This window comes from Simochromis diagramma, unplaced genomic scaffold, assembly GCF_900408965.1.
Source record: "Simochromis diagramma unplaced genomic scaffold, fSimDia1.1 OVJJ01000304.1, whole genome shotgun sequence".
Taxonomy (NCBI): domain Eukaryota; kingdom Metazoa; phylum Chordata; class Actinopteri; order Cichliformes; family Cichlidae; genus Simochromis; species Simochromis diagramma.
The window spans coordinates 1,378,628-1,404,838 of record NW_024387030.1 but is presented as its reverse complement, the minus strand read 5'-3'; the positions used below and the strand labels follow the sequence as shown (position 1 = coordinate 1,404,838).

At 39.8% G+C, this 26,211-nt stretch overlaps 1 protein-coding gene across 3 annotated transcripts in view; it reads right to left on the bottom strand.

Moving 5' to 3' along the window:
- Positions 1–3,107: 3,107 nt before the first annotated feature.
- Positions 3,108–26,211, bottom strand: part of LOC120739886 (CAP-Gly domain-containing linker protein 4-like) — a 45,276-nt gene continuing 22,172 nt past the window's right edge. For 2 of the 3 annotated variants that reach the window (XM_040041844.1, XM_040041843.1), the window contains exons 8-16: positions 22,034–22,169; positions 21,407–21,538; positions 16,657–16,752; positions 15,284–15,466; positions 15,032–15,166; positions 12,082–12,205; positions 7,128–7,192; positions 6,940–7,018; positions 3,108–6,592 (exon numbers count right to left, since the gene is read on the bottom strand). In XM_040041844.1, the coding sequence (XP_039897778.1) occupies positions 6,226–6,592; positions 6,940–7,018; positions 7,128–7,192; positions 12,082–12,205; positions 15,032–15,166; positions 15,284–15,466; positions 16,657–16,752; positions 21,407–21,538; positions 22,034–22,169 (1,317 nt within the window). In that variant the 3' untranslated portion in view covers positions 3,108–6,225. The remainder of the gene's footprint in view (positions 6,593–6,939; positions 7,019–7,127; positions 7,193–12,081; positions 12,206–15,031; positions 15,167–15,283; positions 15,467–16,656; positions 16,753–21,406; positions 21,539–22,033; positions 22,170–26,211) is intronic. The other variant, XM_040041845.1, reaches the window with a different exon arrangement.

Below are 26,211 nucleotides of genomic sequence, written 5' to 3'. Positions count from 1 at the left end.
GAGGCCGCAGCAGGATTATCCCTGCAGTGTAAACATGCCTACAACTGTAGAGGCCTGTGCAGCTGACAGTGTACATTAGCTCGTAATAGCAAATCATATTCCTTACATGCCAGCTGTGTGATCCATCATGTTTGAAAGTATCGCTTCATAGTCTCACGAACACCATTTGTCGCACATCGGGGATCAACTTCATGCTCAGTACAAAATGCTGATCATGCAACTAAGAACTTAGTAAAGTGAACAGAATGAGTTTTGTTGCTTCTTTAAAATGATTTTAGATTACTGATAAACCATTAAATACAGCACACAGCATACTTTCAGCAGGAGGAGGAGCCTGGATTTATATGGTGATTAAATATAGGACTGGATTTCACTTTTACTGGCAAGCGACTAACTTCCTTACACATGAAATTCCTCTCAGTTACCTGGTAGCAACTGATAACCTCCTCCTTGTATCTTCTGCTGAACATGTACTAATATTGCATGGTTTATAGTTTATGTTTAGACAAAGATAAAAATCAAGCGAACCTGGTAAATTGCAGGTGGTGGTTGTCTGCTAGGACCTCTTCTGTTTTGCATTTTTTAAAATGCAATTATTAGACTAATATGGTTTCCCGCATAGGTACAGAACACCCTTGCAGATTTATTGTTTGTGAATAAAATTCTAGTATTTTAATTTTACTAAGCACTAATTAACAGATACGGGTTTAAAAACAAAACAAAAACAAACAAACAAAAAAGCAACCCTTAATGTTAAGCCCTTAAAATGTAGGACCCAAAGGACATTGGATGATGTCATGGTACATCATGGTAGTTCCGGCCATCTTTTGTGTACATTGGTAAGATGCATGACTTTACAGCAGCCAGCCTTCCCTCTGGTGCAAACAACAGTTTAGTCTCAGGAGGTAATTTCCTCCTTTGGCACTGCTGTAAAGTGAGTGAATTTATTACCTGCTGGGATCTACCTCACTTAATCTGACTCTCTGAACCCAACCTATCAAGCGTGTTTGTGGTGTTGGAGTCTTTTGGAGCATTTTAATGCAATTATCTGAGAAATAATATGACTCGTTGCATGATTAGTTGTGGTAATAGCCAATCACAGAAATTTGTGCTGCAGTTTAATCTCTCATGCATCTGTGCAACCTGCATTCTCATGTCACTTAACATAAAATGACAACAGCCAAAATCCTAAAAAACAAAAGCATCCTACACTGGTTTACACAACCCTCCAAAACAGTAAACCTTTCCATAAACATAACCTGAGTCAAATCAAATTCTTCTGATGCTTTTCCATTATCTGAAAATAAGCATGCACCTTTAATGCCCAAGTATTTCACACAGTGGGGCATGAGTTAAACAGCGCCATTGTGTGCTCCGGGGAGGCCCTTTCATCATTTCAAAAGGCTATATTCAAGATGAAAAGCATTTGTGCTGCTATGTTTTTAGGCGACAGAGACATCACCATGCAGAGAGGCTAGAAACAGAAGCATCACTGCATTTCTCAAAACTTTGCCCATCAACTGAAGCTCTCTGCAAGCTGCCTCCAGTGCCTCCATTTACATTTACAAGTCATTTACATAAGCACTTGCACTAATAGCAACAATAATGTAGCACAGTATGTGCACTTTGTTCCCCTTTTTCAAAACAGAAGAGAATCCATAAAGAATTTAGTAAAAGTGACATCCTCGGTGTAAGGACTCCTGGCACGCAGTCTACCTTCAGGATGCATATAGAGTTGAGGTTCAGCAATACGGCACTATCTCCATTTAAGGTTCCCTTTATTTGGTTATGTGTTTGCTATAACCAGTTATAAGTTATAAACCAGTAATTATGGCAACCTTAAGATCAGAAGTAATTAAGTGGAACAAATACTTGTTCCACTTAATACAGTGCAGTCAGACCATTAACCCTCCATAGACCTAAGGTGACGAAGGAGGCTCTTTTCATGAGTTCTATTTACTTTGGCTCTATTTGTGTTTATTCTACTACACAGTTTCTTTTATCTATTACAAATATTGGTCTGGTAACAGATGAACAACAATTGTTCTAATGCAATTAAACACCAGACCAGATATAACCAGGCTTCTCTCTGTCAGCTGATCCATTTACTTCTGCAGATTCTGCATCTTGCAACTGAAGTTCTGTCATTCGTGGTTCAATGCAAAAAAACAAACAAAAAAGCAACTTTCCATTAACCTTACCGACATTAAAAAACAAACATTTTTTTGATTCAAAAGCATCACAATGTTTCAGACAAAAATAACTATTCAATGTGTTAAAATTGCATCCACCAATTCGTTTTCATGGACATTAAATAAGATAAAAATGCCCTTATTCTCCCACTGAAGTCTTAAGCACAAGCACACTGTTCATTCCCCACCTGACAACTTCTCCATTTACCTCAAATCAGACACAACGATGATTATTTTAAATTAGCGTGAGATAAATATTAGATTAAGTCATCAGGGGATTGTTTTTCACGATGGGAGTTCCACAATAGAAGACGCTCGTCCAAATAAATACAAACGACTGAATTTGAAGCGTGACATTTTTTACTAAAGTGGGTTCCTGGCACTCAGTTTGTATTTTTTTTTAATGTCTGACAATACCACTTGGCTATATTTATTTATTTACTTACAATGGCTGCGCGTCTCGTTTCATTCTCACCTTTGAAACCATCACTCTGTCAGTGGTTTGGACAGGCAGACGCTGCTTCACTGGATCCTCTCCCTTGCCCTCTTTTCCCCCCCTGTTGTGTGTGGACTATAAAAATAAGCAACAATAAGCACTGAAAACAATTTCATGCAACCATTCAAACATCTATTTGTTCCACAATCACAGTATAATAGCGCACGTCACTCCCATTCAAACCTGAATTTGTGTGCCCAGGCTGGCAAACAATGCCACTCCACACCAGGCTTTTCAGCTTTGACGGAGATGAGCCCCGGTGGAATCGGATGGTAAGTGAACAGACGTGTAACCATTTCAAAGTGCTTGTGCCGTTTCATTTTTTGGGTCCCTAAAGGCAGCTCTTTGTGAACAATCTGAGAATGTCAGGCAAACACACTCAATAAAAGCAAAGAGCAGAAGAGGAAAGAGATAAGAGGTCAAATTGGAAACTTTCATTTATTTTTACAAATGCTTTTGTTTTTTTTTACCCACAACATGTAAATGCATCAGAACAAAGCCCCGTGTCACACAGCCACACACTTCAAATACATTTGTAGAGGGAATTGAGTTAAAGAAAACACCCACAGTCTGAAGATGAGATCTGAAATGTTGCAGGAACCATCACAGCGGTGGTCTTAATGTAAATGAGAAGCTTTTTGTAAGCGCTGAAAATGTTTCAGTGGGAATATTTTCCACCGTGGTGAGTATTTCAGACAACCTTGTGTCTACCCACCACTGCTCCTCAATCACAACGGGGCCTGACCAGACAGATCAATGAAAGAAGGGCACTGGTGATTCAACAACTGCTGCTGTGGCATACACGCCCTAATTGGATGGTACATGAGTGTTTTACTGAATACTGGGCCTGTTTTTCAACATGCACAATCAATGGCTTGTTCTCCGCTGACTCCTCTGCTCACACGGCTCTAATCAGATAGTAAACTCTGCGCTTGAAGCTTCTGGATGATTGCATATTTCCTGTGTCACACTGCTTTAATTAAGCATCAAATACAATTATGCTCCATTCATCACTCTACAAATGCAATGATATCATATTTTACTGTTAGATACCAAAGGTGGGAACATTCAAGAGGGCTTTTAGATCACTTGCCAACACTCTTTAAATCTCACACATTTAACACCTGGCATTAACAGATTACACAGTTCAAAAATGATAGGAGTCAGCTCAAAGTATAGAATCACAATGAGCTTTTTCACATTTGGGTTATAATGCAAATTGAAAGTGCGACAGCTCTGACAGATTTAATGCTCCCTCCAACGGATAAAAGATGTGAATCTGTCACAGCGCAGCTAAAACCAGTCTAGACAATGCTGAGGAGAAGGAGAGAACAGAAAGGTACATTTTCCTGTGGCCTGTAGTGATATTTTTGCCATTTTTGCATGTCTCTTTTGGAAATGTCCACGTTCTCTTAAACACAACGGAATTAATACTCAAAGCATCTGCAGCACCATTTTCCAGAAAGCATATCCTTTTAGGTCAAAAACATTCACAGATCTTGTTGCGAGTCGTTTCATGAAGGATTTTGTTTTTCTCCTACTGAACATTTTCTCCTGAAGAGCCACGCTGTCAAACAAAAACAAAAAGCAGGTACTCGTCCGCACATTGGTGCTGAATCATATTAAGCTTCTCGAATTTGTTTGCATGGCAGATTTTTTTTTTAATATTAGGCTATTTTGCAGCAAAAGCAACCTGCTTTAGAAAACAAGTCATTTTGTTTTGGAGGTTATTATTAAGTGTATTTAAATAAACAATCCACTTTAAAAAAAATTTGCCAACTTTTAAATTAGCCTAAATCTTACCAAGTGTCGGATGTGCTTCGCTGCACAGGTCAATGAGGAAGCATACCACATTATGTATAATTATGGACTCGAGGCACACTGTTCGTGACAGTATTTTTCTGCATCAAGAAAGAAGAAAATACGGACACTCGGTAATAATTATGAACAAACACCTGGTCAGTTTCATGAATATTATTAACTCTTATTCTCTTCCATTAGTTGAGCAGCATCCGAGACCATTTTTAATTATGCTTTTCCAACTCAAACTTCAGTGTCTTTGCAGTACAGATCTACATCCCCGAACAAAGAAAAGGTTGGGATAATATTTAGTATGCATGTACCACTGCGCGGTCTTACATCTTACAAATCATCATGAATAATTTGAAACACTCGCAGTATATCTATGTGGAGGAATAGATATACAGACAGACGTTACCCTCGCCGTCATCTCAGGCTGTACTTTATGTTTTCTCTACATTTGCCAGTCACTGAAAGCATGCAGATAGCTAACATTACAGGCTTAACTGATGAGGGCACCATTAATGTTTACATCCTGTCACAGATAAGAGCCTTTAGTAACAGGTGAATGAATGACTCTTACTATACAGTTTCTGGAATGATTTCTGGAAAGAGCATTTTTCAGATGTACATTATTTGACATTTTAAGCATCACAGGGCAAGTGCCATCTACTTCCATCCTATTTAAGAGACACTTTTACAGCCATTATCTGTGAAACTGGCCAACAAGCATTAAAGACACGTTGAAGATGAATAAATAGCACTACAGTCCAGAGCAACCATACATAAAACTTCATTGTGAAAGGTCTCTTTAAAATCTGCTTTTCACTCTTCTCGTGTGTTCCCATCTGCAGTTAATAGACTTTTTAAAAGAACAGCTTCTGATTCCATGTCATATTCTATCCAAATACAATCACTTCTTTAAAAGTGTTATCAGTATGATGCCAGCCATAATGGAATCACAGTCAGATGGGTATAGATTTTTGCTGTGCCATAGCACAATACAACCATCATTTGTCTGCGTCAAATTAACAGACAGTCTGAGGGGGACACTGATGCACACAGGAGGAAACACTTCCTGTTGATGCAGCTGTATTTTAACAGAGGTTGATGGAGGTCTGAGCTTAATTAAATCTCTTTTTTAATTCTCATTGATTCATAAAGCGAATATTCAGTTTAGATTCGGTATCCGCCAATTATCTGTAAGCCATATAGCGACCGTGGTAAAAATCAATCATTCTCTCTTGTTTCAAAGTGCTCTTAATTAACATGCGCACATACACACACAAACGCATGCACTCTTTTGGTTAGATAGTGGACTCTTAAATTATCTGATAAAAATCTCATTTGATGTGATCAAAATTAGCTTTGGGTATAGAAAACGTTTTTACTCGCGGACATGCGGAACATCCACTTTATCCTATTCTAATCTATCATAGTAATGTTTGTCAGTGCAATTACATTTAAAGTAGTGCAGTGTTTAATGTCTTATTAAGACCCCCCTCACCCACCTACCCATTTTGCAAAACAAATTCTATTTAGAATTTAGTGTTAACTTTTTAAAGTGCTTTCAAGGCCCCTTTAATTCCTAAAAAATAAGTACTTACTAACTGGTTTTATTCCTGTTACAACAGCACATGACTGAAAACATTATTGAGCACAATGCAATGATGGAGAAGTTTACACCCAAATTTTTTTGCTTTGAGCAGATCATAAACAGAAAGCGTCCTACAGACCTCAGCTGGTTTCATTCACCAAGCGTGAACCATTGATGCCACGATAAGTGACACGGCTGGGGCGGACCAGCACACCGTGGCCGGGTCGACAGCTGAAGTAGCGACGGCCGCCCACTGAGCCGTCATTCTTGCCCTTGGGGCTTCGGAGCTCCAGACCCAGCCAAAGGCCTGGGGCAAAGTCTGCTGTGCCCAGGTAACGGATGATTGCCATCTCATTGGCGCTGCTCAGCAGGACCTGCATGCCCACGTGGAGGTGGACCTGCCCATCAGAGCTTGGAGAGGGACTTGAGCCTGCGGTGCTTCCAGGAATACTTCCACTGCCCCCACTGAGGGTGCTCCAACGCCGGCGGTGAGGATTGGAACGACTCCTATTTTATTTTATTTTTGTTTTGTTTGTTTGTGGAAACAGAGCAAAAAAAAAAAAAAAAAAATACAGTAAGAAAGATTTATGAGAAAAGTCAGGCAGTGTGACAGAATAAATCATAAGCAAACAGGAGATTCATGGGAGCTTGGTGTTTGAGGGATTGATCCTCAGTTTCCTGCTCTTGCTCATTATAACCACAATCATGCACTGGCCATTTAAAAGAACCTTTTGCTGACTAATACCACTGCTTCTTATCAGTATTGATTCAGTCATTGCTGCAGGGGATTCGGATAAAGCTGGAAAGCTTGGGGAGGAAATAATGCGAGGAATATGCAGGAAAGGCAGACACACCTGGTAACAGGGCTTCTTCTGTTCGTCTCCTTCGGAGTGGCGATGGCCGATGATGTGCTGAAACTGCGACGAATTGTCCCTGCACGGCAAAAACAGGAGTCAATTGCTTCAACACAAACACACAGAATAATAAATGCAAAGTCACATTTAGTGTAGTTCAAAGGTTGTAATGAAGGCAGAATTCTTACCACTTAGAGGATGACTGAGGCGCGAGGAAGTGAGCTCTGAAAGGCAATCAACAGATCCATGGATTCTGCAAAAAGAAGCAGGCAAGTGATTTTTCCCAGAATGAGACAACCTTTGGAGTTTATAAAAACAATTTTCATTAAATGGGCCCCAATTTGCTTGTTTCCAGCTCCTTAATTTTATTCTTGGACCCTACTAGGGTGGCATTGCGTGATTCACAATTTAAAAACATTGCTTATTTATCTTGCAGTGATGCTTGATGTAGCCCCCTTCCCCCAGAGCTCATTCACTGTCTAAGACATGTTGTTTTAGCCCTTCTCCCTTTGAGGGCACTATCCTTTTAAAGCCCACTTTGTCCCTCATAAACAGAAAAACAGCAGGCTGGTGGAGCCAGTGACAGAAAACTAAATGATGTGATCATTCAGGAACACTAAAGCACACAAAGAGCCAATCTAAATCCGGAAACGGAAACAAATTAGCAACCATGTTGTTGCACTGACACAGATGGTAGAGTTTCAGCTGTGTGGTGGCAAGCATTTATACGCTACGTGGACAAAATTACTAAGTACTGATACATTACAGCTACATGGAAAGCCACGGCATGAAGCTCCCAGCTCCCAGCTCTGGTGCTGCTGTTAATGCCAGAGGATGTTTGGAGCTCTGCAGCTAATATGTGCCTCCACACTCTACAACCCAACTGTAATGTTATGTTTTCCAACACTTCAGGGCTCAGTTGTTGTGGTTCCTTAACTTCCATTTTGCAGTGTTACTATCTTTTTGGAACACCTAGTAGGGAAGAAATTTCACAAACTGAATTGTTGCTAAAAAATTCAGCGATCTCTTTAGGGCGACCTTTTCTTTCCTAGCTGTATGGCTAGGTGCTTCATTTTAAACACCTGCCCATATGTTGTACTCTACTGCTGCTCCGTGTAAATCTATAGTCAAATGTAAAACTCACTTGGCTGACACTGTTTGTGTGTAGAAGAAGTATAACTTACAGGTGGGAAAATGGCTTTTTAACCTTTTTTGGGGGAGAAAGTCACCAAACTTCTGAAGTGTTTTTAAATCAGGTTTGATTTCCATAAATGTGTTTTCTATATCCCTGTGGCCAAAGAAAAATGATGAGGCTTCCTACACATTCATTTAGATACTGATTTCAATATAACCACACAGAGAAAAGTGGTAAAAATTGTTTCTTGAAGGACTTTGGTGGGGCTTTTTGTGTCTGAAATTCGTATAAAAGGATATTCGCTCTCGTTGCCATCAGACAGATCCAAGACACTTGGCTAATTGGGGTTTACTTGTACATGCTGACCTCATTATTTGAAACTTATACACGACTGTAACACTGTATAAATTACATCAAATTCGAAAAAAAATATCAGGTTCTAACTGGCTATATTCAGATGTAAGCACATATTCAGTTTAGTGGGTGTGCTTTTGATGGCCACCTCTGTGAAAACGAGTTGAATGGGGAAAGAAAATAAAAATAAAAACAGGCTTTGCCTGCCTGACACGATAAACTACCTTGCTTATTAAGATTGTCTTAAGCAACTATATAATAACAGCCATAATAACATTTATAAAGGCATTCAAATATTGGAAGCTATTAAACATCAGTGTGCCAAACAGCACATGAGCAAAACAGGAAAATGGGAAAGTGTGTGAGGAGGGATGGGGGGGGGGGGGGGTTCTTCCTAATGGATTGTGATAGCTGCTGACAGGAAAAAGAAAGGAGGAGGAGAAGCAACTTCCTGGATGGGGACAAAGTGATATTCTTGATTTGACAGCAGGAAAGCATGTGCTTAGCTGAGCACACTTTGTACCCTGGAGTTAATTAGGGAGGAAAAAAGTAAAGGAAAAGAAAATTAATAAAAGATGACAAGGAAAAAAAAACAGCAGCTGGAATCCCTCCCAAAAAAGCAAAACAAAAACCAGTTTTTAAATGGAGAAATAAGCAAAAAAACATCAATCCTGAATGGTAGATCTGCATAGAGATGAAGCGTAAGTGGCATTTACTCCCAGAAAGAAAGGTTAAATGTGTTAATTTAATCACCAGTCCATGAGTTCTCACCGCTCCTTTACAATAAACATGTTTAATATTTCCAATGCCAGCTGCTTTTTAGGGTGTAATGGCTTTTATCAAGTTGTGACACACATAATACACTTGACACACTGTGCTAATAATGAGCCATCCAATAAAAAGGTCAACAGCTTTTATTCAATTTGCAAAAAGAAAAGAAAAAGAAGTAAACACAAAACAATGCATGCAGTGAATAACTCAGTGGTTTGTGTGTATGTATGCCAGGGAGCATATCTTGTGTATAATAATTAGGCCTCCAGTGGAATTTGCCTTTGTTCTGCACTCCACTGTACTTATACGCTGCCTTTTAACAACAGCAGCTCCACAAAGGGCTGTACATTTTTCCCTTACACACACTTACGCTCTCAGGAGGGGGTAATTAAACTTTTTCCCCTAACGATTCCCAAGATGATTCAGGAAACAATTATTGTGCGATATTCTGTTTTTACAAGGATGCTCTTATTTTGTCTCGTATCATAAACTCAGGGCACTCCTTTTCTTTAGAGCATGTGTTGATCCAGATATATCACTGCTCAAAACAAACCAAGGGAACACTTGATCATCACAATACAACACAGAGTCAGTTACACTTCAGGGAAATCAGTCTGTCCAGTTAGCGTAACCCATAATGAATCAATTTCACCTACTTTGGTGCAAACAGAAGCGACTGCGGAGGCAACAACAGGACAATAGCCCAAAAAGGAATGGCTGTGCAGGTGGTGACTACAGACCATTGTCCTCTTCTCATCTTTCCTGATTGATTTTTCTTAGTGTCCTTGTTATTACAGGTGTGAGACAGTACCTGCAGCTCATTCAGGTTGCACAGATAGTGCAGCTCCGGGCAGTTTGCTGTGTCTCGCTGCACAGTCTCACTGTGCGAAGAGGAACAGAGGAAGCCCGAGAAGTTGACCTCCTGCAGTCGACTCCTGCATGTTTTCTGACCAAACTGTCACACTCAGACTCCATGAGCATGGCATGAGAAACCAATTTCCTTAAGTGGGAACTGTGCCCCACGTCTTGCAGCTCAAACAGCATTTATGAGACAGCACAACTGGCAGATCCAACACTAATACCCTGCTCTTTTCATAGATGAGAGCAGCTTCACACTGTGCACATGTTTCACACACATGGAAGAGACTGTATGGTAAGATCATCATTTGACACTGGGTCAGTGATGGTCCGGGGAGGCATCAATGGTCACACAGACTTCCACATTAGCCAGCAGTTCCCCGACTGCTGTTAACGATGAAATCCTCAGAGCTTGTAGGCAGTTTCTGGAATATAAAGGGACTCAAGCTACTGAGCAGCCCTCACATTCCCTAGTCCTGAATCCCAATGAGAATCTCTGGAACATCATGTATCAATAAATCAATAAATAGTATAACAGAATGTCCAGGAGCTCACTGATACCCTAATCCAGGTCTGGGAGGAGATTATAATATAGGATTAAAACACAGCTCAGCAACAAAAAGCAGAGGACTTCAACTAATGAGACTCTGGTTTGTGATCCTCGTAAAACAAAAAGTAACCAGAGAATCAATATTTTTAGACACAGCAGACTTACTTTCATATGAAAAAAGAGAGAAAAAACAACACAGTTGGAGTTATAGTGGCCTTGCTGACAAAAAGCCATTCATTATCACATCATAGGAAATATCAACACAGTGATAGATTCTGCAGTCTTTGCCGCTCCCTCCCTGAAGCCCAAACTCACTCAATACACGTCTAATAAATATTCATCATTTCAACATCAACCTTTTTTTTTTCCATAATCGACCTTTATCCTGTTTTCTGTGTGTAAAAGTTATTTGTAAAAATATTTTTTATGAATAAAGATAAACTGAGAATCTAAATGAAAACAGTTTACAGCAGTTTTGACTCCCATCTGTCAAACTGAGTTCTATCGTTTACGCTCTCTGTCTCTGCCAAATATTTAAAGTTAAAACGTAAAACTTTTCTTTTCCATCTCCATCCCCACAGTGCAGAGAGGTAGCTGATGGGTGAGATCATTTGAACAGCAATCCCACACTTTGTTCCATAACTTTAAAGACAACCAGGGGTACGGGAACAAACAACTCCAAAAGCTCATCAAACATTAGGATAAAACCATGTAGTCACAAAACAACTGACTTTGAAGTGAAGATTAAACATGTCACGCTGCTTATCCGACAGTAAAAACAATGCAATGTACTCCACCACAACTACATTCAGGCAATATGGCCATTTGCACTTTAGCAGCATTCTTAAATATGACTTAGAAATAACTCGTGATCTCTGTTTGTTCCACTCAGCTGTAAAATATGGATTTAGCGTCAGAACGCATCACTAATAAAACCTGCCTCGCATTTAAATAAATGCAGCATTTTAAAGCGATGTCTCATTTGTACATTCAACAAACTGGTGGGTAAATATAACCACCTTTATATATCCATTATCCACAATCAATATTTAAAAGCAGCGATGATGGCATCTGGCTCATTACTAGGTGAAACATTAAACAGAGAAGTCATGCAGGGAGAGGGCCTTGGGCTTCGCGTTTGACGACTCAGACTCGAGTTAATCACCAGTTCAGAGAAGCCCTGTTAGCTGCACAGAGGGCAAAATCAAATATGTCAGTACTTACACAAATGATACTGTCAAAGGAGCTCATTAGTGCACTCAAATGTATTGATGAAAGAAATGAAATGCAACCTCTGGGTTTCTGGGGTCTATTGCCAAATTCATACCATCAAATCTGCTCTCAAGTTTTTAATCATTTAGAAAACATTCTTCTTTGACAAATCTGTTTTTAGTCCTCGAATGACCACTGGCAAAAACTAAAAAGGGACCGTTAATCTTGAGAAGAAAAGCTACCTTAAAGATTCCAGACTCACCTCTGAACGCGAGACGGAGGAGCAAAGACTCCATGTTTTGGTGGGCAGGTGAAGTACCTCACTCCTCCCACCGACCCGTCATTTTTACCGCTCGGCTTGTCCAGTTCGATGCCCAACCAGAGTCCTGCACAGAGACCGGAAATCAACACTGTCAAGAGGCATATTAATAAATGAGCAACACACCTTACAATAAAAACGTAATTTTAGACTGGCGACACCAAATGACTTCTTAAAAAATGACTGAATGATTGAAAAAGATCCCAACAACTGCTTTTATTTTATGGTACGCTCCCATCATCCCTTTTACCAGATATAAGGTTCTCTCTCTGGCTGCCCCTGAGCCTGCTTCTGCTGGAGTTGGTTACTCGGCTCCTGTTACAGACGCTTTCCTAAAAATCAAATGTTCTTGCTTCCTGTGGTTCAAATACAATTATTTACAGTAGCCAAGGTTTCTCCAAGAAGGATATTTGGTTTCCAAGTGTTTCTTTAATTTGCTTTTAGCATTATTTAACTCAACCCAACATCAGTCTACTGCCCAGTGGCATTCTTGGCTCAGCTGACGCCATAAAACAGGGAGCTTTACAGTAAGTCCTCCTGGTTTTGTGTGATTTTATCTCCACACAAATCCATCTTCCTGAGGATGTCCGACTTGTACAAATGTGATAAAATAAGATTTTGTTATTTCATTTTAATAGCTATAATGATAATAATATTTAACTGACACAAAATCACTACACCTAGCTCACAGTACACCATTTGGGAACAATATATTGGAAAACTCTAAATAGGAGAGTTTGCCCTAAATTAGGACATTCGGCAGAGGCGATATTTCACTTCCATCTCAGGCAGCTCCTAAATAAATAACTTTTTAGCTCTTAAACATTCAATCACTGTCCTGTAAAATGATGCAACTCCTCAATGTGAGCCAGAAAGTTCAGACAGTGTTTCTCCTTTCTCTTTACGAGGGCCTTAAGACACCTCGCAAGTGCCAGATGAAGGTATAGCCAGAATTCTAAAAATAAGTGAATCTGCTGTGAAGTATCGAGCAGCTGCTGTTGTTTTTAGTATGGAAGCGCAGCGCTCAGTGCAGTGAGATAACAAAGCATCGCTAACACTGATTTAAGAGTATCAAAGGAAACTTAAGACTGAAACCCCTTCAAACGTGATCCTCGGTGCTGTGAGATACATCACTATTTATTCATACATGACTAGTGCTGGGCCAGAACTACTACCTAAATATTAATGAATACTGTGAGCTGTTTTCTGTTTGGGTTTCAATGGCTTTTTGCTCAGCAACAGCTTCTTCAAATCTAATTTTTTTTGTCCGCCAAGTATCTTCAGTTGCACTCAAGGATTCCCTCTGCAATAAGTTGGGAATGAGAATGCAGCTGAGTTCATCCAAGGTGAAAGACAAGAGCATAACAGAGCTTCACTTTATCTTCATCTTTGTCCATGTGAGTCATCTGCAGAGAATGAGTTCTCAAACGTTCCCCAAAAGTTGAGCAATTCAAGGCAAAACTGCTCCATCTTGATTGGGTTCATTTATTCATGTTATTTCACTGTGAAACCCCAAAACTCTGGTTTTAATTTTTGAACAGGTGGTCTTTTATCCATCATGTTAGGTTTACACTCAACTCTTGTCCTTTCTTTGGTTGCGTTTCAATGACTTTATCCCAAACTACTCACTAAAAATACCAGAATATCACTTCTATGCAGGACAGGCACATTAAACAAAAGAAAACTGTGGTAACTTTAATTCTTTATGACTGCCCTGAAAACAGCAAAGTAAGGACAGGCATGGTTTATTAAAAGGATCATTAATATTTAAAGCTTTTAAGATTTCTTTGTTAAAGTTCTTTCCAAATTCAAGGTGTCATGTACCCAAAAAGTTTTTTCTACTTAATTCCATTATTTTGTTTAAAGGGCCAAGCACACGTTTTCCTCAGTATGCTATAATTCATTCATATACATGGATTCCAGTGTAGAAATGTTTACTGTTGTCGCCTGAAAGAAAAGAAAAGCTGCACAACATAAAGCACAATATCACTGCCACTGACTTAAGGTACTTTTTTAAGGAAATTCCTCAATAATGAGACTTTTATCAACTGTCCTGTCTATATCCAATACACCCAAGTTATTGTAGTTTTGCATTTTCTAATTAGCTTTTATTTTCAATAAGGCATCCTTTGGAGTCACTGCAGTGATGTTTTGCATTTGACCCATGTCAAATAAAGCCAATTGTTTAAAAAAACCAAACAAATAAATAAAAAAAACCCTTGACATTATATTTAAATCCAAAATCCAAAGCGAGCATCTCAGCCTCTCCACCTAAACAGTCAGACTTGGCTTCTATAAAATGCGTCAGCTAATGCGTCATGGCAGTGTCACCGCACAACATCTTGCGCGCATCCTGGCCATGCCAGTCACCTTTGACACAGCGAAGGTATTTCGCACCACAGGAACATTGATTGAGAACATTGATCATTTACGCTGGAAAGTTCACACTAATTTACATCTTACAATTTGTGAATAAAGCTGATGAGTTAATAAGCTGAGAAAGACATTTTTCTTAATAATATCAGAATGTGATTAATGTGCTTTGCAGCTGATGTGATAAATGCCAGCATCAAACGCTGAATAATAGCCTCATCATAACATCATCCACTGGTTAATCCTGCTTTGAAGCCTCCATCCAGGGATGGGTTGGACTGAGAAACTAAGGACACTGTATGCTCAGCGACTTGTCACTTACAAATTAGCCACATTGTAAATCATGCTCTGCTTTATCATTTATTATGACACTAACAGGTTTATAATTTAGAAGACAAACAATGAATGTTGTATTAAATGATATCTACCTTTAATAATTTTGCTGAACTGTGATCTCACAAAATACAAACTAAACCCATCTTTTATGTAGAGCACATGTGTTTGAGAAAATGTGTTCGACCTGGAGCAAAGTTGGTTTTTCCGTAGAACTGGACCACACCAGTTCTCTGACCGACTACCAGCACCCTCTCCCCGAGGCGCACCTCAGAGCCATCACACAGGGAGCTGCTACCTGAGGGGGTTCGGCTTCGAAAACCTGCGAGGAAGAGGAAAACCATTTGTTAGCTTTGATCATCATTTCTCTCAATTTCACGCGGCTGATTCTGCTTAATGATGGGAAATCATGAAATACAGTACTATGAGATTATTAGACCTGCAGTGGTGCCAGCAGAAGAGCGGAGGGCTGGTGAAGGTGTTATTCTGGGACTCGGGGAAACACGCTCCCTTCGTTGCCTGGCAGGAAGCCGTTGCCTGGGCAGCGGACGGGGTCGAGCGCCCGGTCCCTGTCGAGAGTCTAGGGAAGATGACGAAGAGGAGAGAGAGCGGGAGAGGACGCCTGTGGGTGCAATGCAGAAACAAGAAAATAAGAGAAGGAACCCCTCAAAAAAAATCTAATGAAATGGCCAAAGCAAACTCAATAGCTCACATTAATAATTAATTCACACCAAGACAGCCATACTGCCACACACACGCTACTCATATATCAAAATGGCTTATCAACTGTTGCATCTAGGCTTAGCTGGGACATTAGCTGTCTACATTGTTATCCACTTTATCTAAAAATCACACGGCACCAAATGCCTGCTTCTCCTCTTAATAATGAATCCACCATCCCTCCATTTGGACCTATATCTGTAACTCTAATGCCACAGAGATAATGAAGCTCAGTCTATTATTCATTTTCCATTTTATTCTTCCAAGTGTGACAGTGCCTACAGCAGCAGGATCTTGGCAATTACCACTTTATTATTATTTTTTTTGCCTAAAAACTAAGCAGCTGTGTCACATCAATCTAAGGTAGCACACATCAAATGAGCTCAGTCTTCTGCAGTTGCATGTACCATTACCAAGCTCCAACTAAAGGGCAACATGCTAATCCCCGCCCAACACTGGGGAATGACATGGAAGACGAGGATGCCGGATTTCGCTCTTAAGAAGCTATTTGGACACTGGACCTCATTAAGCTTTTAACTTTCACAGACCTTCACAGGCCATTAGTTCATTAAGTGCCCGACTCTTGGAAGCTAATTGATTAAATCAGTGCCAGAATGCTTTAAGAAGGGAAGATTCAGCTACAAAGTAATTGAAACCTGGAAAGAAATGTGAGAGAAACTTTCCCAAAACTTGTTTTCAATTGTTAGCCTTGGGTAGTTTGTCTCAGCACTGATTTTAAAAAGAGAAAAAGAAAAGAAAAAGAAAAGACAGTTGTTGTTTCTGTCACTTCTGTGTGCATGCTTCATGCACAGAGAACACTGTATGGAGGAATTTATGCAGCACCTGCTTATGCATTATACACAATTGTTTATTAAAAGCATCGCTTCAATTCACATGGGGCAGTACTTTGTTTAAAGAGACACTGACACAGATGGATTAGGATGCTGGATTCAAGTATTAAGGTGTACAGACACAGATGAGGAAGCTGGATTTGAACAATTCCCCCAGCTTCTGCTGAAGCTCAAATACATCCCCACACCACATTCTCAGATAGGAAGTGCATTAAAGCCAGCTCAGCTATAACTCCAGTACCTGTCTTTACGATTGAGGTGTCGCCCTCTGTGTCTTGATGAGGACCAGATGCACTTTTTTGATTATCAGGTGTGTTTTTAACAGAAGGAGACAAACCTTTCAACCCACACACACACAAAAGAGACACAAGAGCATTATTCATCAGATAGCAAGGTTGGTAAATAAAAGCCATATTGACAGCTGGAAATTGTAGTAAGATTGTGTAGTCAGACAGGTTAAATTGGCTGAACTAAGGAACCCATCAATCTGACTGAATAATCTGCACCGGTGTCACACTGTATCCGTTTAAGGACGTGCCTCAGCAACCTGATTGCCAAAAAAAGCATTTATACTGAAAACAACATAGGTGGAACTTTGTCAACAAAGTCGGAGCTCTTTGCATGTAAAGCAGCCCTCCAAATGGACAAATGTCGGGTCAATTTGTGCAAACCCTGTGCAAAACACACGGGGCTGTAGTCTCAAGATCGACCGGTTGATATGCTCTTATCCAACCAAATTCTCATTCTCAGCTGCCAGTGTTACTTCCATGTGGAGAAAAGTGGTGCATCAATAGCCCACATTACTTCTGGCAGCAGGGCGAATAATCTACCGTCGCAAAAGGGAGAAAAAAAAAAAAAAGAAGAGGCAGCGATGTTGAAACTGTGAACTTGCCAAAACTTGCTTAATTAGTGTTTAAATGAACTGAACTTGTACTCTGAGTCCGCTCCAAACAAACTGACACCAGCTGTCAATTAGTTTGCTGGTTGCTAGTGTGACTGCACTTTGTTCAAACAAATGGCCAAAAAGTCAAGCGTGAACTTTTCCTCACCCACCCTCACCGATGGTAAATCAAGTGGTTGAAGAGTAGGTAAGATTTCAGCCGACCAAGATTTGGTTTTGTTGAAACAAATGGCCAAAAAAGGGCAGTTTATGAAGTCTAACAAATTACAGGAAATAAGGAGCATTTTAAATGAGGAGAATTTTAAATGAGGAGTCTATGAAGACACACAGTGCAGCACTGCGTTAAAGGCAGAGCCAAAAATGCTACACTGAAAAGATAAGGCACGAGGAGGGAAGTGAAGAAATGCAAATACGGGACAGCATGACATTGCAGAGTATAAATGATACATGAATACTGAAGTTGACTTTTCATTTACTGCAACACACAATCAAATTATTTTTTTAAAAAACAAACAAAAAACAGACAAACATGCTGAGACAAGCACTTGTGTGCACACAAAGGCCTAAATGACAGTGAACACCAAAGAACTTCAAAAGGAATCTTAGACCGATTCAACACAGAAAAACAGCATTTCCTGCAGAAGTACGTGTAATTGTGTTTTAACAACCTTTTAGCAACAAACTGTAATTTTAAGCCTCTTATATTGTTTGCTGACTTTAAATATATCTGCTCTTTATTCAACACTTTGTTATTTTTATGGTGTGGTATCCATCTGGGAAAATATCATCATAATGATTACACCGCTCGCCGTCCACATATCCATTTTCTATTGCTTATCAAGGCCTGTGTCACAGTGGCAGCCTAAGGAGAGATTTTCAGACCTCCCCATCCAGACCCTCAGCTCTGATAGGGGAATACAAACATATTCCTAAGTCAGCTGAGAGACATGATCCTTCTAGTGTGTCCTTGTGTGTGTCCAGGGGTCTCTTTCCAGTTGGATACACCTGAAAAACCTCGTCTAGGGATTCCAGAAGGAAAAAAGATGCATGCAGGAGAAAAAAAAGGCAACTAGACACTTTGGGCAGGGGAAACACACCCCAGCCCCAGCAGGGAGTCAGACCTGGAGGGTGCGCTTGCTGGTGACCGGCTGGTGGTCAGGCCTTCCCCCCTGAGCCCAGCCAAACCCAGCTCAAATGAGCCACTTGGGACGACCCCCCCTGTGAGCATAAGGAGCCATACAGTAGGGATCCAGTGTACTGTGGATGAGGGAGTAATCGAAGGCAGGGGCTTGACAGTCTAATTCCAGGCTTTTAAAACTAAAAACTGACTGTATGGATATTACCAACATGAGGGACTTTGTTTATAATAGACAATATCAACCAACATCTGTGCATAAACACTTAATTTCTAATGAGGATTCAACAGGTACATAAAACTGTCTCATTTTTCTTTCTAGTCACCAACAGGACGCCCGTGTTTAAGTTTTACATTGCTCTTTGAAAAGTCATTAGAAAAATCTCAAATCAACCTGGTATTTATTGATTGCCATTTCAGTTAACATTTAGGGGGAACTGGGAAATGCTCCCTTCAGAGACAGAGTTTGTGTCTTTCCTCTGAACTGCAGAGAAGAGACTACATTCCAACTCAGAATACCAAACATTTCTTGTCACTTGACCTTTAGCTTGCAGGGACCTCCTGGTAGATAGAGCTATCTATCCCTTCCACATACACATAGTGGCATTCACTTCAAGTGGCAGACTGCAGCACAGACTGAGGCTTTATGAATTAAGCGGAGGTGGCTTTGTGCAGTTGTCTATGTTCTCACCACCCTTTGAGGCCTGAGTTACAGTTGACACACTCCAAGAGGGGCCAGCCTGGCATTCTGCCGTGTCTGTCTCCCCAGGTTAGCGAGACAAGGCAGTTCCACAAAGACCCGTTCAATCTATAGATAAACACGAGCCAGCAGCCTGCACTGCAGATCCAATGGGACAGTAACACAGGTGGCTCGACAAAGCCCTGAAAACTAAGTGTGTGGTCATAAATTAGTCTAGTTCTCTGGGCTGTATGAAGCTGTAGACACACATGGCCTCACATGCCTTGCATGGTACACAAAACACTCACATGCACTTTGTGATGAATGGCTGCCAGCCTATCCAGCCTGTCTATGCCATAGTTATTAAATCCTGCCTAATTGGACTATCAATCACCGAATTCTAAAGGCCTCTCAGGTCTGCAATTCCAATCACGTCCAGTTCAAGTGGCCTTCAAAACCTCTGAGTATTACACCACCCACAACAATACAGCTATAAGCCGCGTGAGTAGCAAAACCCAAAAACCATACCAAGACACAGCTTTTACAATGGCGTAGTGTATTGACTGCAAATGTCAACAATAAGGAACCATCCGAAGACTGAGAGCACCAAGTTATGTCAGCAGTCAGCAATTTTTGCCTTATCCTTTGGCACTGGTTCCGAATCCATTTTTCAAGCTATTCAGAATAAGATTAATAAGATTACTATGAAAGCACAGATGCAATAAATCCATCCATGTAGTGGCATGGCTCATACTGGGTAGGAACGTTGAGAAGGACTATTTTTTTTAGCACAAAAGAGAGGCTGAAGTCATATCTGCAGCTGATGGCATCATCTGAACACTGTGGGGTGAGTTAGTTCTCCCACAGTAGGCTAAAAGGTCCTCATGTCAGTAGGGGCATCAATTTTGGATGTTGAATGAGTGTGTCACTACAAAATCTACAAAACAACAAGTAAATATTTGACTAAACAGAAGCAAAGCCAATAAACATATGGATTGCTTTTCTTTTTTGGCAAGAAAATATTAATGGGGGCAACTATAACAACTTGAGAGTGCCTCTTTATTACTACTCTGCTCTGACTTTTCTTAAGTGATGAAAACTATAATGTTCAAATACTTTAACTGACTAATCAATCCATGAATACAACTAACATTAAAGCTCACCTGTTTTCTTCTCTTTACAGAAACGCCACTTCTTCGATTTTTGGATCATTTAAACCAGGGGCTCCATCTACGAACCAGCAATCATCTGGTCCCACAACAAAGGGGCACCATCATCTGAAACTACACTATAATAACCAAACTTCACTCTGAGCTGTTGGACTTGATTGCAGTTTTTTTTTTTGACTACCCTCAGTCTTTCACCTTTATTGAATTCAATTTAGTTTTTGCCTTCAGTCTTTAATAGATCAAAATCTGCCAATAAATAAATGCTTAGTGTCAATGCAGCAGCAATATTATGCTGCTGCTGAATGTTATTACCTCTACGTTTCGAAAAATTAAACTCACATTTGCAAATATATTTTACTTTTAAATGTTTATGATATTAGTCATATAACAGAGGAGGATTATGATCACCAAAATCACACATTGTGCATTTCATTTAGAGAAACAATGGAGTAGCAATGAAGTCAGTTTCAGCTGTCCTAAACCCCCTAAAGTAAGAGGGCTCCGAAATGTCAGTGGCTTCAGTAATAATGTATTTGGAACTGTGTAAATGACTAATGCTGTCATTTGAAAATATTTGTTTTCTATGAAGTTAGCACTGTTCTGTTGATTTTTTTAATATGAAATAAAGTATCCAGGGGACTGTACATTAGTACCTGTGGCATGAGGAAATGCCTGCCCTTGTAAAACCTTTTTCACCTGCTCTAATAAACGTTCACGCACATCGCTGCCCCAGGGCTCACCCAGCTAGTCAGACTCCCCATCTTTGTAGTTCAGGTTTTGATCAATTTAAGCCTTTTTTATTAGAGTATTTTATGGCAGAAATCCTGAGGTAAGACTTAATTTCAAAAACAACGCTACCATCACTGTCTTTGTCGCAGTGTTTAAGGAGGTCTGTCAGGACCTGAGCACAACTTCAGTCATAGGAACAAAACCATATAACCATAGAACGACATACAAACAAACCAAAGCTCGCTCAACAGACACGTCATTCAACTGCTGTGACTTCTATCTACAAATTAGAAGGTTGTATAAACAAGATCAAGCGCACTGCAGACCCAACACTGATTATCTGAATTTAGCAGTAACACTTTATCGCTTGTTTCTCACCTGTGTTAATCTTGGAAGTAATCCGAGACAGATCGATGCGACGAGGGGGACGCACGGGTGTAGACTTCTTTGTAGTGCTGGTTTTATGTCTTTCCAAAGGTTTGCTTATCTTGGACAGTGGAGCAAAAATTCCTATAAAAGTAGAAAAGGCTCTAAGCATAACCAAGTAAGAATATCATCACTGACGAGACACAGAATGAGGATAATTTAAATACATAAAAGGGCAGCATGAAAGAGATTTTCTGTGCCAGGACACATTTTAAGTGCTGAAAACAGAATGAATTTACTGACATTTGGCCAAAAGGTCAAATCTTATTTCCTATGGTTAGATCAGACGCCACTGAAAAACTGACCAGACAATTTAAAAGGTCCAGGAAACGATTATGTTATTATGTGAACTGCAGTCAGTGTGTTGCTGCTCATGTCTGAATGCAGGAGAACACATAAAAAAAGTCTTGTTTGATCATTCAAGTTTGCTTTGTACTATTACACTATTTAATATGGGCTCAAAACATAAAAGCTACACTTTTAGAGCCTAAACAGTTGGTAATCCAAGTTTCTAATCTAAATAAGGGAGCAGTTGTGTCTGTCATTGTTTTTGCTTTCAAGCACCGGGGCGCGACCTACCATGTTTGTTTCGACAGTTGAAATACTGAACACCTGCTACCGAGCCATCGTTCTTCCCCTCTGGTTTGTCCAGTTCCACTCCGGCCCACAGGCCACCGGAGAACTCGGTGCTGCCGCAGAACCGCAGAGTTCCAACCTGTGTTAATAAATGTATGTACCACAGGAGGTCAAATAGAAAATATGGAAAACGTCAATAAGAAACAAAATATTCACTAAAAGAACTGGAACCAGCTCTGAGCACTGGCTTAAAGATAAGATACGAGTTTTGATTACCAAACCACACAACTTGGCACAAAGTATTTCCTGGTACAGCCTTAGAGAAAAGCACACAACACAAACAACTACAGTGGTAGGAGCCTTCAAAAAGAAGAACAGGGGCAATAGAAGGTGGCTAGTTGTGTACATCAGTGTGTACACATTAAGAATATCAGAAGAGGCGATTAATCAAATGCTTTTACTTCTGAGTCCTAAAACAGTAAGCTCCCACAGGTGATTAAGTATACTGCCAGATCCACTGCATTATCATAGACCGAAGAACCATAAATCTGGTGTTCACAGAGAAGCTGGTCATGACAGAAAATCAGCAGTAAACTGAAATGAAATTATGCATTTTGAAGCACATTGTATAATCCCAGATGGTAGAGTTACTTACAGTTTGCAAATATGAGACATGAGTTTGAAGAGCTGGAGCTCGTTGTTCTAATGTTTCTCCACTACACAATAAACTGCTGCCATCAATACCACTGGGCACTAAAGCCAGCCACATCACTTATGTTAACGGTCTTCCCACACTCACCGACTTTAACTCATCAAATGGTAAATGTCAGAAACTTTAAAGCTTGGGTTTACTTGCATAGACAAATGCAAGGAATTCAGACATCTTTGACTCAAGAAAAACTCCCCCAGTGGCTGTTTGCAGGTTATTTTCACAAATTCACACTTCCATAAAAGTATTAGGACTTCAGTAACACCGACTCTTTCAGCATGATCTCTCCCGTGGCCTAATAAAAATTGTACAATTTTAACTCATGAGCCCTTAGAGTGGAAAAGGTGCTCCCTAATCTAATAAGAGTCAATTTTTAAGATATCTTTCATAAAAGTGGAGTTATTTAAAGAATGACTACAAATCTTTTTGATGTAATGGGGCCTACATCATTTATTTATTTATTTTAAAAAAAAAAGTTCAACAGCACCACTTTAAATACCAAGTTTGTTTTTCAGTGAGTTTGAGGTCTGAGCACACTCATTACTCCCTCTTCAATGAGGAAGGGTTATGAGAAGGGGGCATAAAGGGTATCGTGTGCCTTACAGACTGGGCACATTTATTCAGTATAGGGGTATATAAATAAAACTGACTTTACTTATGAAGTCTAAGATTATTTGTGCAAGGGTAAAGGTGTCACTGCAAAAATTTCATTACTTTTTAAATTTCATTACTTTCAATCATGTTGGATGTTAGATGTCTGCAGAGAGGTAATACTGAAAGGAATAATAGGTAGCAAGAGGTAATTGAAGAGTTTTAACTTACAAATTGTGCAACTCACATCAGCTATAATGTCATGGCTTACACGGATGGTTTGTGAAACAGATCTCCTGAGATTTAGTGCAGTAAAAAGGATATTCCATTTAACAAAGCTCAATTTAATTCCTTCTATTAGATATATCACTGTTTGCCATTTTTCATTACTCCGGTCGTCTTTACGCGACACTCTTTCAGCATGAGGACAAAGAAACTTAGTAAATACTCTACTGTGTGAGAAATGGATGCAGTTCCAAAAGTACAGAGCAGACCCCATAACTGTCAAAAAAAATTGTCTTCGGGGAAGAAAAATGGAAAAGCTGTTAAGTATTAGTGATGTTGAATTACCTATGACTGCCATAAAGTAAGGTAATTTTGTGCCCATGGCACTGCACTCAGTGTCTTTCACCTGCTTTGTTAGGTCACATAAGGTGGACTGGGCCCATGCTGTCAGCCCGATGATTTCAAATTAAAACACAAAGCACAAAGAGAAAGATTTCTGGGGTCCTCATTTAATTTTAGAGCAGAGACTCCATGTAGCAAATTGTCAGAGCTGAACAGTGCAATGAACTCAATTAGAAAAATGAATTGTATTTAACCTATGGGGCTAAATACCCTTCTTATAAAAGTGTGATTCATTTCAAAAGGATTGCACATGGCTTAAGGTCCCAGCATGGTCCCGCATTGGTAGTCTGTAGGTGCTGTGCACACGTATTCACATGCTGTCACTGGGAGACTGTACAATGTTAAAAGAAATGTGGATTTTTTTTAGTACTTTGTTCTCGCGACCAAGCCAAAGTATGAAAACACGTACACACAAAAAAAGAAAAAACGACTTCTTTGTAGCAAATTGAAACTGCTGTAACTGTCCTTTTTAACCATCAGTGCTTTTTTCGGTCTTTGACGTTTCATAGGTCTTTATTTCAGCATTACCTGGTCAAGCCAAGCCATCTTTTTAACCAATCAACATTCAACTATGCACAGCATCATCACTGTCAGGCTATGTGCTACTGGCTTTTTGGATGTTGAATTCCCATGGACTCTCCCTGTGAGGAGCCAAAGAGCTATGAGAACTGAAACCAACACAGTACCATGAATCCTATTTTACAAAACTGCAAGGTTACTGATTAGGCTAATGAGTAACACTGCAGAGCTAATGGCAACAATACAGAAATTCAGAGCTTTTATGCCATTACTCTCTTGCCCTCCCCCTTAGGACCAAAATCTGTACATGCATCTTTGCCATACTGCCTTACTTAACTGGTTAAGAATTAATTGCATCCGTATATTTATTTTTACTTATTATACAGTGATGTTATATGTCATACTGTTACAGCTTTGCCATTATTAATCACCTAAACTGGTGGTTTGTTGCACTTTTTCCCCTCTTCCTTTAGACATTACTTGTACAGTACTCTTCACCACATATTCTTTATATCATGAAGACGATGTTTTTTTTCTTTTCTTTTCTGTACTTTGACAATTTGTTGCCAATTAATGCCTTCCCACAATATATCTGTCATTCCTCACACCCACACTTCAACATCCATACTTTTCTATCTTAATGCAGTGTGCTGTATAGCTGCGTTATAGTTACACTGTATGTGTTAGAATTATGACCAAAAAAAAATAACTAAAGAGGACAGTGCATTTTTTAAATGCTAAGTATAATTACACTGTGACTAGTCAACAGATTTTGTATAAATGCTTTTAATTACAGCGCTGCTACGTTTACAGTTGAACTCATTAGACATTCTCACTTCTACAAAGAAACAGCCAGTACGGCTCACACTGCCGCCTGTGAACTTGGACTGGGTAAGAATCAGTGAATAGAAAAGAATGACTCACAGACAAAGAACATGAGCACATGCATTTGTAAAACTTCTAATACTGATACCAGGCACCGGAGATGAACATGCTCAGATGAATGTTGATGATGTGCCAGAGTGATCTGATGGCCATAACCGAGAGTGCTTGATGGATTCCCAAATGGTGTTGCTTAGCAACTGGAAATTATTTTGTCTTGGTTAAAAATGTAACCAAAGCTTCTTAACTTTGGCTACAATGGACTACGGCACCGGTGCATGGCACTAATGTGATGCAGGATCCATGCTATAAAGACCTGGACTGTTGGATTGATGGAGATGTTGCTTAGTAAATGCAATACAGATTCTATATGTGCATTTATTACTGGTACACATTTATTACTGGTACACAGATATTAATAACCTTGGCCTGGCCAATCTGTTCTATTCTCTGATTGGCATAGAAATCTCCAATAACCAATACCATTACTAACTGGGGTGGTGGTGGTAGTATTGTGTTAATGTGTATCCACTTAAGCAGCACCATCCAATTGGGTTCTGCTGACAGACGTTTATTTCAAAATGAGCGGCGATAGCACGCCAGTCAAGGCAATTTTTAAAAATCTAATTTCTCCAGTTGTGCTTTAAATTAATATGAGTATTATAATAAATTGAATCTGCCTCATTATAATTACATATTGCAAAACCACACGAGCAACACAGGTGTGCCTGGGTACGCACACAGGTTCACACCCCGACTTCTGTGCTGCTCTGAAATGAATGCGTGTGTAGAGAGGCTACAGCAACCCATCATAAAATAGCAGGATATTTCTGACTGCTGGACTGATTTTTTT